This window comes from Balaenoptera ricei, chromosome 11, assembly GCF_028023285.1.
Source record: "Balaenoptera ricei isolate mBalRic1 chromosome 11, mBalRic1.hap2, whole genome shotgun sequence".
NCBI lineage: Eukaryota > Metazoa > Chordata > Mammalia > Artiodactyla > Balaenopteridae > Balaenoptera > Balaenoptera ricei.
Genome location: NC_082649.1, coordinates 70,166,839 through 70,182,822, shown reverse-complemented (window position 1 = coordinate 70,182,822; position 15,984 = coordinate 70,166,839). Strand labels below are relative to the sequence as shown.

The window sequence follows — 15,984 nt, the reverse complement described above, 5'->3', positions numbered from 1 at the left end:
CTTGGCCGGGCCCCCAGGCGAGTCATAATCAGTTCTGGGCCAGGCGAGACGGCGGCAGCGCTGAGGCGGGGCGAAGGCCGGGGCGCAGGTCTCCGGGCACACGGGACCGCTCGCGCGCCCGCGTACCCCGTGGGGAGGGGCGGCGGAGTTACGGCGCCTTTAAGCTCGGGCGCCGGCCCCGCGGCCCCGCCCCCCGGAGGACGCCTCGGCGCGCGGCCGTCCGAGACGCCGTTTAATTGGGGCTGTCAGGCCGCGGCGCGCGCGGAGGGCCGGGCGGGACGGAGGCCGGGAGGCCGGGGCGGCGGGCGTGCAGCTCGGCGGGAGGCGGGCGCCCGGAGACGCGGCTGGGGCCCGCGCGGCCGGGGCGCCGTCCCAGGGCAGGGCTGCCCGGCCCCGGCCCCGGGCCGCCCGCGCTCCCCATGAAAAACCAGCTCCGCGGCCCCCCAGCGCGGGCGCACATGTCGGCCTCGGGGGCGTCGGCGGCTGGGGGCACCGGGGCGGGGTCGGAGCCCGGTGCGGGGTCTGGTTCCGGCGCCGGTACCGGGGCAGGCGCGGCGGCGGGTGCGGGGGCCATGCCTTGCAAGAGCGCCGAGTGGCTGCAGGAGGAGCTGGAGGCGCGCGGCGGCGCGTCCCTGCTGCTGCTCGACTGCCGGCCGCACGAGCTCTTCGAGTCGTCGCACATCGAGACGGCCATCAACCTGGCTATCCCGGGCCTCATGCTGCGCCGTTTGCGCAAGGGCAACCTGCCCATCCGCTCCATCATCCCCAACCACGCCGACAAGGAGCGTTTCGCTACGCGCTGCAAGGCGGCCACCGTGTTGCTCTACGACGAGGCCACGGCCGAGTGGCAGCCAGAGCCCGGCGCTCCCGCTTCGGTGCTTGGCCTTCTCCTGCAAAAGCTGCGCGACGACGGCTGCCAGGCCTACTACCTCCAAGGTGAGGGCAGCACCGAGACCCTGTCTGGGATTGGGGCTCTCCCGCGGCTCCTGGGTGCCCCAGCCGGAGGCCGCTTTCTCTCCCTGTGCCCAGCCTGCCCGGCCGGCGCCACGTCGCCCCCGGCCCGCATTCTCCTCTCCCGGGCGTCCGGCCCCAGCTGTGCGGGTTTAGGCTGGCACGCGGGCCTCCTCTACACCCCTTTCTGGGCACGATCTAAGTGGGTCGAACAAACTTCTCCCCGCCTGGGCTTTCCTTTTTTCGTGTTGTTGGGGCCATGGCAGCTCCTAGGTTCCCCGTGAGTCCCTCAAAGGAGGGAGGGTCCCCTCCTGGGCACCCAAGTTCAGCTCCTACAGCCTGGAATGCGTGTTCCTGGAAGGCCACGGTCAGGACAGGAGCTTTTCATAATCGTCCCCGCCCCCGCCAGGGAATAGGGATCATTTGGGTTGGGGGACTCCGGGCATCCCCGCGTGGGTCTCATCACTTGGGAATCACTGCCTCTTGGAGGCGCTTGGGGCAGGGCTGTAAGCAGTGTTCCTTGCCCCAGCTCTGGTTTTCGGGGACCCCCAAGTCCTTAGCCTGCCACCCCAGAGATTGTGGAAAGGGGAGGCAGCGCTGGGAGGCGAGTGGCTGCAGCCGGTGTTTCCAATTAACATTCCAAAATGGCCTCTTGCTGGCAGCGGGGCGGGCAGGCGGGAGGGGAGAGGAGGCCTGCGGCACCCTCGGGCGCAGGGCCCATCCTTAGCTGCAAGACGCTCCCCATTTCTTGTCCCTGTAAAGCCCCCAGCAGCCTCTCCTTCTGTGGGTCCAAGGCTTGGGGGGGACCTTGTGTTATAAAGGGGTGGGTTCTGGAGAGGTGGAACTGGGACCCCTTTTATGAACTTGCCCCTGCCATGGGAAAGAGCCAGCAGATACCTTCACACTACTTCCCGTGTGGTTGAGAGTGGGGCTCAAGCACCCGATTCCCAGTCAGGGGGCCCAGGCCCTCTCTGCCTCTAGCTGACCCAGATGCAGCTCTGGCCCCTGCGGTCTCATCTATAAGAGGGGTTTGCAAACCCACAGGTGTTGGCCTGAGATGGGGTTGTTTGCTTTCCTTTACCGCTTAGCAGTTGCTGAGCACCCATGGGTGCCAGGTGTGCATGGGAGCTGTGGAAGAGGAATGAGCTGGAGTCTGTCCTCAAGTGCCCTAAAGTTGGTTGTATGGCTGGGGCCCTGAAGCCCTATGGGTAAGGGTATGGAGCTCAGGCATGTTACTTTATCACTTGGGGCTTCAGTTTCCCCATCTGTGAAGTGGGTCGTAGAATAGTTGTGGAGAAGACAGGAGGAGGTACATGTGTAAATATGTAGCACCGCCCGTGTGTTGTCCATTGTTGGTGTTACGGTGCTTGCCGTTGGGGAGCCCTGGCTGCTGTTGGTCTTGTGCAGCCTGTTTGGTCTGGGGACACTGGCATCGTCAGTCTCTCATCCGGGCCCTGTCTCATTCTGGCCACAGGTGGTTTCAACAAGTTCCAGACAGAGTACTCAGAACACTGCGAGACCAACGTGGACAGCTCGTCCTCGCCGAGTGGCTCACCGCCCACCTCAGTGCTGGGTCTGGGGGGCCTACGCATCAGCTCTGACTGCTCAGATGGTGAGTCGGACAGAGAGCTGCCCAGCAGTGCCACCGAGTCAGACGGCAGCCCTGTGCCATCCAGCCAACCGGCCTTCCCCGTCCAGATCCTGCCCTACCTCTACCTCGGCTGCGCCAAGGACTCCACCAACCTGGATGTGCTCGGCAAGTACGGCATCAAGTATATCCTCAATGTCACGCCCAACCTGCCCAACGCCTTCGAGCACGGGGGCGAGTTCACCTACAAGCAGATCCCCATCTCTGACCACTGGAGCCAGAACCTCTCCCAGTTCTTCCCTGAGGCCATCAGCTTCATCGGTAAGTGCTGCTGCGTTTCGGGCAGGGTGGGTGGGCTTGCGCATCAAGGTGTGTATGGGACTCTGGGTGTTGCCCGTGCCTGGCTGGGTATCTCTGGGCCTGTCAAGACCTGTGTGTGCCCTGCATGTGCCAGCATGTGCCCATGGGTGTACCCAGGCCCACTGTGAGTCACCGAGGCCCTCGGGGCCTGAGCAGTCCCCCGACTCCCAGGCTCCCCGCAGCTGTTGGAGCCTCGTGGACTCTGCTGTCCAGCTTGGGTTTTTCTGGCTGCGCTGTTTCGGGCTCAGCAAGCTGAAACATCCCAGCTCTCAGACCTCCCACGGGTCTTGCTTGCTTTGCGTCACGCCTCAGCGCACATGTCTCTTTAGGGGCTGTCACGGAGCCTCTTTTGGGCTTTACTGTGTACCTGAGGGGGCTAAAGTGTGGCCTGGAGCCAAAGGCCTACCCAAAACTGGCAGCTGTTGGAACGTGATGACCCAAAGGGCCTTGGCGGGGCCTCAGATGCTCCCGGCAGCCTGTGGGGCTTGCTTGGCATATAGGGGGTATCCAGAGAGTATGGGGAGAGGCTGAGGAAGCCCTCCCCAGAGTAGTGTGTTCTGCTGTCTGGCTTAGCGCCCTCTGAGCCCCCTGCATCCGCAGCCTCAGCTGACTCGGGTTCCTTATCTTTGACCTCCCATCCTGCTTTCTCCTTGGCCAGCTGGAGGCTATTTAGATGGCAGGTCGTCTTTGGGTTCAGCTCTCACCCAGGATTCAGGAAAGGGACACAAGATCAGGGTGAATGTAAACCCTGGGCTCTCCGAGCCTGGTGACCCAGTGTTCTGTCCAGCCTCCGGTGGCAGGGAGGGGGTGGCCCGGCAGTCGTTTCCCTCTGGCGGCTATGTCCAGTGGAGGGCGTTTTGGTGTCAGCTGGGCTGGGCTCGTGTTAATAACAGGAAGTGGGAGGCTTCCCCGCCTCATCCGCTTACTGGGAACCAAAAGTAGGTGCCTGGCTGGGAGGAAGGAAGGAAGCTGAGGCCTGGGGGAGGGGCTGTGTCGGGGGCTAGCCAGAGCTTCCCAGCTCTGCTTGGGAGGACATGGCCAAGAGGGCTGTGGGTGCTGCCTCAGCATTTGTGCTCTCTCCCCAGTGAAGAGGAGGGTGAAGAGGGGGCCCTCAGATTTCCCAGGGCTGAGCCTGGTTTGTAGGTGTTTTTATCCTTCTTGGAGGTCCCTTTATATCTGGGGAGGGGGACAGAACAGGGTGTAGAGGTGGGAGGAACCATACTCCCTTTTTGACAAGTGAAGGAATTAAAGCCCAAGCATCCCATAGGACTCAGTGGGGCAGGATCAAGCACCAGCACCCCCAAGGCTCAGCCATACCCTTAGAGGGCTAAAAATAAAGCCAGCGGAAGTGGTTTTACTTTGGATCACCCAGGAGTGGGTTTGGGGACCAGGCCTTCCCCTTATCTTGATGTGTCACCACTGGAGGCTTGTCTCCACTACCCCCTTCTCCTGCCCCAAATCTAAAGGTCATACAACGTGGTTCCACGTGAATCCATGGCATCGGTCTCTTCCCCTGCTGGTCTGGCCCCCAGTTGGTCCCTGAGTCTGGATTAAGCACCTACTGCATGCTTTGCCCTGGGAACCCTCATGTGGGCTTAGGGAAGGGAAGTCCTGCCAGGCCGGAGGCAGTGAGCGCCATATGAGGAACAATTTGTGAACCTGTGGCATTTTGTACGAGTGCATCTTGTAGGAGTGTACCTGGCTCCCAGTGAGCTCAGGTGGGGACCTTGGGGACCCCAGGCCTGCCTCATGTTAATCTGTACCCCTGGCACAGCTGTGGCACAGAGATGCAGCTGTGCTTGGGTCTAGGGGAGGAGAGATTACAGGACCGAGTTGGCCAGTGGCTCAACCGGTATTTGAGCTCCTACTGCGTGTTAGGCATAGGAGTCTGAGCACCGCACTGGGGGAATCTGGGAGGAGGCATGGAGGGAAGAGTTGGCAGAACTTGGTTGGCTGTGGTGAGAGATGTTACTGGCACATGGGCCAGGGAAAGTCTAGTAAGTGGGCTGGGTAGGCCCCACATAAGCAAACCCCACTCGTGAAACTAGGCGTGGCCCTGGTCCCAGTCCCTGGCTATTCCGGAGCAGGACTAAGGCCCCAGGGACTGGCTGGGCCCAGGGCAGAGCTGAGTGCTGCCCGCCGTTCCCTTGTGGAGGAGCCTCCATGAGGCCTGCTTCCGTGGAGGCTCTCGGGGGCACCCATGGAAGCTGCCCCAGGAGAGCAAGCTCAGCCCCGAGCCCCAGGTCGTGGGCTAGCAGGGGTGAGTGCTACGAGTTAGGAGGAACCTTTGTGTGACCTTGTGCTCGTCACTTGGTCTCTGTGCCTGTGTCCTCATTGATAGAATTAGCTTGGTAGCCATGGTGCAGATGACTTGAGAGGATGCAGGTGACACCTTGGCATGTCGTAGCACACGGTTATAGCAGCAGTAGGCCTAGCAGTGATCACAGTGTTTGTGGCGCCCTCCCTTGGCTCAGGTCCTTCTAAGAGCACTGTGAGTAAGCAGGCCCTCTGACAGGAGAAGACCGAGGCGCAGCAATGTCCAGTGACTTGGAGCTACTGTGTGGCAGAGCCCTCTCCACAGTCATGCTCTTGACCTCGACCCCAAGTTGCTGTCCCACCCGCCTGGGACTTCACCAGGTCACTTGAGAGTCGGGAGGCACCAGCCAGTCACCATGCCGCCCCCAGCCCCACCCGTGCCCCAGCCGCACCTGCGGTGGCTCCCTGGAGGAGGTGCTGCCCTGACCCGTGCCTGTGTGTTTCAGACGAGGCCCGCTCCAAGAAGTGCGGTGTCCTGGTGCACTGCCTGGCAGGCATCAGCCGCTCGGTGACGGTCACGGTGGCCTACCTGATGCAGAAGATGAACCTGTCGCTCAATGATGCCTACGACTTTGTCAAGAGGAAAAAGTCCAACATCTCACCCAACTTCAACTTTATGGGGCAGCTGCTGGACTTCGAGCGGACGCTGGGGTTGAGCAGCCCGTGTGACAACCACACCCCCAGCGAGCAGCTCTACTTCTCCACGCCCACCAACCACAACCTGTTCCCACTCAACACGCTCGAGTCCACGTGAGGCTGGGGGCACGAGGCAACGGGCCAGCCCCTCCCGGGCCTCCACAGGGCCCGCAGGGAGGGCCCACGCCTGCTGCCTCTGGCGTGAGGAACCCGGACATCGCCTGTGCCCAGAGGTGAGCTTCCCTCACCGTCCCGGGGAGGGTGCAGCCCACAGCCAGGCCTCCCCCGGCAGGACTTTCCGGAGGGGCCCTCAGCTCTCAGACATGTGGCTTTGGGAGTCCAGCGGGGCCTCGTCCTTGTCCCAGGACACTCCTTTCTGCTGATGGCCCAGCCAGTTTGGCTATTTTTTTTTTAAAGACACATCCATGGACCTGAGTTTACTTTTTATTTTTGGCAGGTAAATCCGAGCTCCCTGGAGCAGAGAGAGTGTTCAAGCTCTTCTTGATTTTTCTTTTTTAATGAAAAGTGTTATTTTCAGGCTACATGCAACAGTGGATTGTATAAACCAGTATTTCATCCCTTTCTTGATCCTGCGAGAGAAAGAGAGAGAGAAGTGTTATCAGTTTGTTCTTATTATTTCAAAAAGCAATTCTTGGGTTTTTGTTTTTAATGGAAAAGACAAACCCTGCGTTGATCTTGACCAAAAGCGTTTTGCACATGTGTGAAGCCTCCGTTTCCGCAGCGGCCCTTAAAGGGGTGGTTCGCTGCTCTCGCCAGCTTTGGACTCCCAGGCCTGCCCACACCTCCCACCTCGGCCCAGCCCGACCTGGCGCTGCATTTGCCTGTGATGACTGCCGCGAGTGGTGAGTGGTGGGCTGGACAGGTGGCCTTTGCATTCTCTGCCCACCCAACTGCCCTTCTGGTGGTCCCTGCCAACTGCCCCAGGCAGTAGAGGGAGGCCCTGCCACTGTCCTGCTGGAGGTGGGGCCACAGGGGGCTGCCACGCAGTAGCATTAACCCTCCGGGCTCAGCCCCGAGGGGGGCCTGGGCCCCAGGCCCTTTTTATATGTACCCACTACTTCTGTCTCTTCCTCTCTCTGTCTGTTTGTAGCTGAGGGTGCAGGCCCAGTGGCTGGGGGGGCGTAGGTGGTGGCGCCCAGCCCTGCCTCCCCCAAGTCTCTTCCCTCACCCTGGTTGTTGCTTTGGTTCAGCTGCCACTCCCAGCCCCCTCGACCCGTGAAAGCCTGCCCTGTGCTCATCTTGCCCCTGCCTTCTATTAAGAAACTTGCACCCATTTCAATCCCAGGGCAGGGGTGGGCGGCGAGGATGGACAAGGAAAGGGGTGTGAGGCTCTGTCCATCCCCCCACCCCCATATCCACAGAACAAAGCCACGGATTCCGTTATCCTTCTCCAGTTTTGTTCCTTCTCCAACCTCAGTTCTCCCAGGTGTCAGGACTGCATGGGGCCCGGGGAGGGGTGAGCAGTCGGGCTGGGGTCCCTGAGCGAGCCAGCACTCAGCATGTGAGCAAGGCCACGGAAACTCTGCCCCCACTGCATCTTACCTCACAGGGGTGGTTTTCAGGGATTCTTTAAGGCAGCAGATTAAAATCTTGCCACAGTCAAGAAATTGACAAAAAGCTTCCATGCTGTACATGGTTCTCTTTCTCTCTCTTTTTTACCTTTGAAAAGAAAAACCCAGAAAGATGCATCAGATTTGTGTAAATGAGGGTATGCCAAGAGGGTGGCCAGTTTTGCTTTATGAACTTATGAAGGAAAATTTGTGACCCTACATATATATACACACACATACATATATATATCCCGATCCAGCAACGGGACTTTGTTTATATTGCAAATAAATATTATTTTTTCTTTAAAACGAGTTGTGTCTGATAAGGGCCAGGGGTGGAGGCAGTGAGGAGGGGCACTGTGGCCAGTATCCCAGTGCCTGCTCTGCGAGAGGCAGCAGCCTGATCCTGCCTGGGGCCTGTTGGGCACTTGCTTTGACTGCTCGGAGGTGCCCAAAGCTGGGAGGAGCGGCTGGGGTGTGGGCATTTCCCCAGCCCCTCAGGCGCAGGCAGGCAGGGGCACCTGGGCTTTCTCCATGGGCTTTGGCCCACTGGTTGACAGATCAAGGCTTGGAGAGGTTTTATGGACCAAGGTTACAAAACTGAGCCCCTGCTCGCCCAGAACCGCCCAAGGCTGTCCACTCGGACATTGCCCAGACTGCCCAAGCGCTCCAGGCTCCTGATCTGCCCCGCTGCGGCCCCAGCGCCCTGACCCTTTCTCTTGCTGCTCCTGTGGACGGGACATGGGGTGTGTGTTTATCAACCTCCCTCCTTCCCCCTCTGTCCCTGGGATGCCTATAGGACGTGAAGCCTGGTCAATGAGCGGGTCAGCCCTGCTTTGCTCCTCAGGAGCTGGGTGGCCTCAGAGAGGTCCCTCAGCCTCCCTGAGCCTCAGTATCCATTTCTATACCGTGGAGCCAGTCACACCCAGATACCCAGTGCTTTTCACGTTCGGGCATGATGAACACCTGATGTTCATTTCCTGGTTTGGACCTGGGCCTGCAGGGAGGGCTAGGCTGTGCCCAGCTTCTCCAGAGCAGATGAGCATCAGCCCTCCATGCAGGCCCCTCTGGAGGCTTAAGGCCAGCCCCTGGGGGGAGCAGGGGGCAGGCAAAGGTCCTGGAGAAGAATGATGGCCGTGGCCTGGGGAGCGAGGCCCCCAGTGGGCCCCACAGCCCCATGTTACAGATGGGGAAACGGAAGCCCCAGAGGGGCTTCACCTCTGGCTGGACTGAGTGAGCCTGGGTCATGAACTTAGGGGACCTGGGTGCTGACTCCGTTTCCCCATCTCTGCCTCTCCCCTGGCTTTATCCCTTCTGCTGTGACCAGCACTGGACTGGCCCTGGGTGGCAGGTAGGTGGGCAGGGCCGGAAAAGTGAGAGCAATTCAGCCCCTTCCCCAGCACTCCCCTTTGGGCCGTCTAGGCTCTACCGTCTCTGTGTCTCTGTCCCTGCCCCATCTCTCCCTGTGAATTACGTCCAACCGGAACAGTCACACCCTCACGCATATGATGAGGGCTAGGTGGGTTCGAATCCCAGCTGTGTGGCTGCCAGCTCCTCAGCCCTCTCACTCAGCCTTCCCATCTTTAGAATGGGGGAACACTGCAGTGCGGCCAGCAGGCCCGTGGGAGGGGGAGGAAGGGGGTTCTCACAGTGTCGGCAAAAGGGCGGGGGCTGCTTTTGCTCTTGGGCTCCCTCAGGGCCCTGGTCCTTCTGTGCCAGGGGCGGGCAAGGGGGTGGGGGCCTGAGCAGGCAGAGACTGGACCTTTGTTCCCTCGCTGCCCTCGGCCGGGGCTGGGGAAGCCCGCGGGTGCTGGGCTGGGGGCTGGGCCCTCGACAAGCCGAGTAAGTGCCTGGCAGTGCCACCGTGCCCAAGCACAGGGTGGGGGGTGGGCGCAGCAGTCTCCTCCTGAGCTGGCTCCTCCAACCCAGCACTGAGGGGCTTTACCTCCTATGCAACCTTAGGCCAGGTGGCCTCTGACCCTCAGTCTCCTCATCTGTAGAAACTCCCACCTCACTACCATGCCTGGCTGAGGTTCCCTTCAGCTTCCTGCTGGTGGGGGCAGAGGGATAGGTCATGGCTGGGTGGCTGGGGCCCTGGGTCCTTGCTCTGACCTTAGTCTAGGCCATGCTTACTCTGGACTGCTGTCCCCACCCTGGGTCCCAGGTTCCTGCCTCATGGTCCCTCACTCTGAGCTCCTGTTATTCCACCTTGTTTTGGCCGTGCTGTCCCCACCGTGGGCCTTGTCCGTCCCAAGCCATCTTTGGCTGAGGCCTTGGATGCCAGTGGAGCTCGAGGACACCTGGCTCTCAGCTGCATCTGCTTCGTCTCTGTGCCCTCAGTCCCATCTCTTTCCTCCTGACCCTCTTTTTGCCTCCCTTTGGGTCCCCATTTCTGTCTCCATCTCAGCCCAGGCCCCCAGGACCCCCTCATCCACTTCTTAGCCACTTCGTAGCATTCTCATGGGAGGAGGATCTGGGCCACTCATTCAGTCACTCACTCACTTGCACATTCATCCAGCAGCCATTTCCTGTGCCGACTGGGCTGTCCCAGGAGTGGGAACATGCCTGAGGGAAGTTCAGTGATGTCAGACTGGGTGGCAGGATAATGGGGCCCTCAACTTGTCCTCTGATAAATGAATCAGGTGCAACAGCAAGAGTGACTAAGGCTGGACACGAGAAAGAACTTGTAGCACTGTGGAGGAGTCACCCTGAAGGGGGTCTGACAAGGACACCACAAAAGAGATGAACATTTCCCTAGAGTGGTCCTGCTCCGAGCCCGGGGGAGGGGGAGGCTGCCCTCAGGAGAGGGGCCACCTCCACAGGACCCCTCCCCAGAGTGCAAACATAGTCATCCCTGATGAATGGGGCAGGGCGGGGGCAGGCAGCAAGCCTGTGCTGGAACCTGCTCCCAGCCCTGCTGCCGCCACCACCTGGCACACACAGGCCTGCCCCCGGACACTCTGTGTACAGCGGGCAGACCCTCTGCCTCAGCACGGATGTGGCCGGGAACACCGGCACCCACACCCAAACCCTTAACAGAAGCCAGAGACGCTGAGTAGAAGCAAGGCCTGCCCACCCTGCTGCCCTGAGACTTTTCACCCAGGTCCTGCCTCCCCCATCGGGCTGGGAGCCTTCTCCCTCTGGCCGCATGAAGGACCAGACACACGAGCGCACACACACTGCCCCCTCATTCCTCAGACAAGACAAGCCCAAGCAGGTCTCACGGCGATGGAGGAGCCGCCTGCCTCTGACTCCAGCCTCCTCTCATCAGGGTGTGGCCCGGTGAGGTCATCCCTTCCCAGGCAACGCCATTAAAGACCATCATTAGCAACTCCCCAGAGGTAAGATGAGGCCTCAGCCCCATTGTCTCTGGCTGGGCCAGATGAGCCCTGACAGGCAACAGGGGACTCGGCCCCTGCCAAACCCCCTTTGCTCAGAAAGGCAGCCCCCTTCCCAGGTCTGCTCCGTCGCATACCTCCAGGGGGCATCATCTACCCTGTGGCTTCTGTGCATCTGTAGGATCTCCATCCGCCCCTCTACGTCCACACCTCCTCCTCCAGTCCCAGGGCCCTTCCATCCCTGCTGCAAGCAAAGAGGGGCCGCAGCCCCTTCTCCAGGGCTGGATGGGCCGGGGGAGGGGGTGGAGGGGTGTGGTCCAGAGGACAGGGGACCCCTAGAGAGCTTTAAGCCCATGGCTGTCAAGGTATAGTTGTCACTAGAAAGATCCCCCAGAACGTAAGTTGGTGCAGCCATTGTGGAAAACAGTATGGAGGTTCCTCAGAAAACTAAAAATAGAACTACCATATGATCCAGCATTCCCACTCCTGGGCATATATCCAGACAAAACTAGAATCAAAAAAGATACATGCACCCCTATGTTCATAGCAGCACTATTCACAATAGCCAAGACATGGAAACAACCTAAATGTCCAACAACAGATGAATGGATAAAGAAGATGTGGTACATATACACAATGGAATATTACTCAGCCATAAAAAAGAATGAAATAATGCCATTTGCAGCAACATGGACACAACTAGAGATTATCATACTAAACGAAGTAATTCAGACAAAGAAAGACAAATACCATATGGTATCACTTATATGTGGAATCTAAGATATGGCACAAATGAACCTATCTATGAAACAGAATCACAGACATAGAGAACAGACTGGTGGTTGCCAAGGGGGAGGGGGTTGGAGGAGGGATGGAGTGGGAGTTTGGGGTTAGCAGATGTAAGCTTTTATATAGAGAGTGGATAAACAACAGGTCCTACTGTATAGCACAGAGAACTGTATTCAATATCCTATGATAAACCATAATGGAAAAGAATATTAAAAAAAAAAGAATGTATATATAACTGAATCACTTTGCTGTACAGCAGAAATTAACATAGCAGTGTAAATCAACAATGCTTCAATTTTTAAAATATTGATTAAAAAATTAAAAAACAGATCCCCTAGTTTCTGAGTGGAGAATAGGCTGAGGGGCAAGTGTTCAGGACAGGGGACATTGAGGAGGCTAGGATGGTCACAGTGGGTGGTGGGGACTGGACCATTGTAGCATGGGAGGAGACGGGGAGAGAAGGACACAACCGCAGGACCAGCAGCACTTGAGCCTCATGGGAGGCAGGACCCATGGTGCGAACACAGGGTCCCAGTGTAACTTAGCAGGACCCTATGGGGCCTTCCTGGGACAGACCCCTCCTCCATATCCTCTGCTGTAGCCCCTCTCTGAAGTAACCAGATAGCTTTGCGCAGTGGCAGTATCGTAGCCAATGAGGTTTATCCGAGGCATGATTATTGCTAATTGAAGTACCCAGATAATGGTATCTGATGCACATTTCTTGAGTTGTTTTACAGATATGAAAACCATGACCTGGCTATTGTAAATAGAGCTGCAGTGAACACTGTGGTACATGATTCTTTTTGAATTATGGTTTTCTCAGGGTATATGCCCAGGAGTGGGATTGCTGGGTTGTATGGTAGTTCTATTTTGAGTTTTTTAAGGAACCTCCATACTGCTCTCCATAGTGGCTGCATCAATTTACATCCCCATCAACAGTGCGAGTCCCTCTGGCTTTACATGATGAACTCATTTAATCCTTCCTGCAGCCCTGGGAGGGGGGTGCTGATTGTCCCCAATGGGCAGACGAGAAAAGCAAGTTGAGAAGGGTCTGCACTGGGGTCTGGGTGCACGTCTGGCTGACTCTGGAATCCTTGCTCTTGTCATAGTGAAGAACAAATCTGCCTCCATATTGGACCTGTTTCTTTTACTCTAACCTTTGTCTTCTATTACTTTTGCTACAAGTTAAAAATGTTGCCTGTAGCCTGAAATATACAGGACAGCCCATTCTCAAGGCTCTGACTTTCAAAGGTATAACACTTTCCCATTCATATAGAGATAAAAGGTTGCAGAACAGAGAATAACATTTGTCTTGTTGGAGGTTTACAGGAACATCATGACCTGGGTTACGTGGACAGACGCAAGAAGGAAGGATTCTGACACCAAGAAGTTTGCAACAACCAACCAACCACACCCCCTCCCCCTTTTAACATGAAAGAAGCCTGAATTCCAACTCTGGTAAGGTGGTTCTTTGGGACATTAGTCCACCATCTTCTCAGTATGCTGGCTTTCTCAATAAAGTCATTATTCCTTGCCCCAACAACTTGTCTCTCGATTTACTGGCCTGTCATGCAGTGAGCAGTACAAGCTTGGACTCAGTAACACTCTCAAATATCCCAGGCCTGAGAGGTCCATGGTGGCTTTGGGGTCTTTGACCCCTCCCAATCCCAACACCACCTGGGCTCCCACCGGTGCCAACCCTAGGAGCAGCATCTTGAGGGAGGGAGCCTGTAACCCCCTTTCTGAAGGGATTACAATGCATCTGTGGGTTCCCTGGACCAGGCTGGGCAGGGGAGGCAGAGGAGGAGAGCTGACATCACCTCGGGAGGCTTGGGAGGGAGTGTTGAGTCCGGGCTGTCCCAGAGTGCAAAGGCTGGAGGGGCAGAGACTCAGGGACACCCAATACTAAAAGGTAAGGTGTCAGGGAGGCTTCCCAGAGAAGGGGACATCTTGTGGTAAAGATGGAGCTTCTGCTGTTCCTGCCTCCAGGCCTTTGCCCCTGCTATTTCCTCCCCTTGAATACTCTTCATCACCCACCGCTCCCTTCAAATGGCTAACTCTGCCTACTCTTTCCCTGAGCTTGGCTCAAATGCCTCCTCCTCCAGTAAGCCCTCCAAGCCTCTTCCCCAGCTGAGGTTCTGGCACCTCCTCTGGCTCCCATGGCCCTCTGTGCAGCCCCATTCCCTGGAGGCCTTGCTTGTCAGGACGCTGGGTCCAGCTGGGCATCATCATCCCTCTGGCCACTGTCTGAGGCACCTCTGGGAACTTGCCCAGCTCTGGATGTCAGGCCTGCGTGACCTGCGCACACAGAGATGTTGCATGTGTCCCCAGAGTACACGTCCTCACGTGTCCAAGTGTTGCTGATTTTGCACCTGCCTCTGGAGATGCTGAGGAGGTAGGACTGACAGGATCTCTGGCCTCTGCAGCCCCTGTTCTCCCTGCCTCTGTGCCCACCATGGTCGCCTGCCCTCCCCTCTAGTTCCAGCCAGAGCTCCTGTTTATAAATATCTGCCACCACGTCGGCTAAGTGGAGGGGTCTGGAGGCCACGCTAATTGATTAATTAAACCCTCTCGGTTAATTAGCTCCGTCCCTCCAGGGAAAAAAGCCTAGAGCTGGAGCCAAAGCCTCCTCTGGGCTGGGGGAGGGTTTAATTAGCCTGGGTCAGGCTGAGCCTGATGCCAGCTGCTGGGGGCAGTGGAGAGCCGGGGAGGAGTTCTGGGCACTGGAGCCAGTGGGGCCACCTGGGGTGGGGATAAGGGGCCTCCAGCTTGGGCCTGAACCAGCCATTGATCACCCTGCCCAGCCTCCTGGCTCTTCACCTGAGCCCCAGAGGCCAGGGGCAGTTGGACCTGGAGGAGGAGGGGAGAGGTGCACCGGAGGGGGCAGGACCTGTGGGAGCAAAGGAGTGGAGGCTGACCCCGGGAAGATAAAAGGGCCTTTACTTGGTTAGCATCCCCACACGGGCTGAGGGAGACTCCAGTCTCTACAAAAGGGCCTCTCACCCTTGGCTGCTATAGCACAGTGAGGGCCTTGAATGCCCGCACAAGAGCTGGAACTTTCTCTGGGTGTGGGAGGACACGGCAGGTTTGAAGCCAAGGAGGGACCTGATCAGGTTTGGGTTTTGGAAAGATCGTGGGCTGGGGTCGGGGATGGATTGCTCAGGCGAGAATGGATTAGAGGGGCAGGAAAGGGGTGGGAGCTGGCAAAGAGGGAGCTTCAGGTGTCCAGAGAGAGTGGAGGTCAATCAGGTGTGGGGACTTGTGCGGAGGTAGGTCTAGCCTGGGTGTCAGCAGACTAGCTAATGCTGTGTGGCCTAGGGCCACCCAGTTCCCTTTTCTGGGCCTCTCTCCCCTAATCTGCAAGGTTCAGGGAGGGGTCCCCGCAGGCCAGAGCCTTGGGATGTGAAGTCAGGCATGTTTCCTCGCCCCAGGACAAAACACCTGCTTTACCCGCAAGCTCTCCTGGCACCCAGGCATCCTGCCCAGCAGGGTTCACATGCATGAAAAGCAGAGCCCAGCCCCCAACACTGTAACATCATGGTTCCAGACCAGAGGAGAGAGGAGGAGGGAGGGGGAGGGAGGGGGACACCTTTGCTGGGTACCTGTGCTCCGGATGGCCCCAGGGAGGGAGCTGGCCATGGGTAGGAGGCCGGGAGCCCAGGACACCATGACCGCCACAGAAGCAGGCAGGGCTGCAGCCTTGGCAGGAAGCCGACCCTGGGCCGGTCCTCCAGCTCCCTGAGTGGCTGCCCAAGTGGGAACAATGACCCTTTCACGTCACGCCTCCTCCAGTCACAGCAACTTTGGCGCCGTGGGACAAAGGGGCCATTTCATCATTGTTGGGCTGGATCAACAGCCCGCCGGCCTGAGCCCTGCTGCCCCCACCCAGCCCAGGCTCGGGCAGGGAGGCCGGCTGCCCAGCCCGGCCAGAGCCCAGCACTTTCTCCCCGTTCGGCCCAGCCACATCCATCCGGAGACCCTCCTCGCCTTCCTTACCTTTTGGGCTCAGCAAAAGCTGGGCCAGAGCCACGCTCTAAGGACCTACGAGGACACCAGGCTCTGCCCCCGTCCTTCCCCTCCTGAGTCTTGGTCTTCCTATCTGCGGGAAGGGGGCTGGGTGAGATGGTCCCGCAGGCTCCATCCCCATCTGCTACCCTGACCCTGAGGGGTAAGACTTTCCACTTGTGCTCCTGCCCTCAGCCAGCGCCGGCCCCTAGTGAGAGCACCAAAGTGGGGAGGAGCCGCTGGCCCATGGGGTGGGGAAAGCAGAGGAGGTCTCTTGGTCTGAGTCCTCACCAGGCCCCTGCTTAGCCTCTGCTCACAGTGACCTTCTGTGGTGGGAGCTAGCTGATAGGCCACTTCTGTTCACCCTTCAGCTAGCCTCCCCTCCACGAGCACTCGGCCAAGAGGCCAGGGGGGCCAGGGCTCTACCCAG

General features: G+C 58.5%; 2 protein-coding genes and 1 pseudogene across 14 annotated transcripts in view; 2 read left to right on the top strand and 1 right to left on the bottom strand.

The window, feature by feature from the left end:
• The first annotated feature begins 359 nt into the window (after positions 1-359).
• DUSP7 (dual specificity phosphatase 7) lies at positions 360-7,731 on the top strand. The gene is made up of 3 exons (XM_059939790.1): positions 360-936; positions 2,426-2,860; positions 5,662-7,731. The coding sequence occupies exons 1-3, from the start codon at positions 420-422 to the stop codon at positions 5,967-5,969; spliced, it is 1,260 nt and encodes a 419-aa protein (XP_059795773.1). The 5' UTR covers positions 360-419; the 3' UTR covers positions 5,970-7,731.
• Positions 6,284-15,984, bottom strand: part of LOC132375057 (uncharacterized) — a 74,273-nt gene continuing 64,572 nt past the window's right edge. For 11 of the 13 annotated variants that reach the window (XR_009505875.1, XR_009505877.1, XR_009505876.1 and 8 more), the window contains 2 exons: positions 7,415-7,531; positions 6,284-6,441 (listed from right to left, as the gene is read on the bottom strand). Coding sequence is in view for 1 of the 13 variants with exons in the window: in XM_059939806.1 (XP_059795789.1) it covers positions 7,528-7,531 (4 nt within the window). In the remaining 12 variants the exon portion in view is untranslated. Of the gene's footprint in view, positions 6,442-7,414; positions 7,532-15,151; positions 15,245-15,545; positions 15,732-15,984 lie in introns of those variants that run through there. The other 2 variants (XR_009505883.1, XR_009505881.1) reach the window with 2 other exon arrangements.
• Positions 12,173-12,296, top strand: LOC132375509 (U4 spliceosomal RNA; annotated as a pseudogene).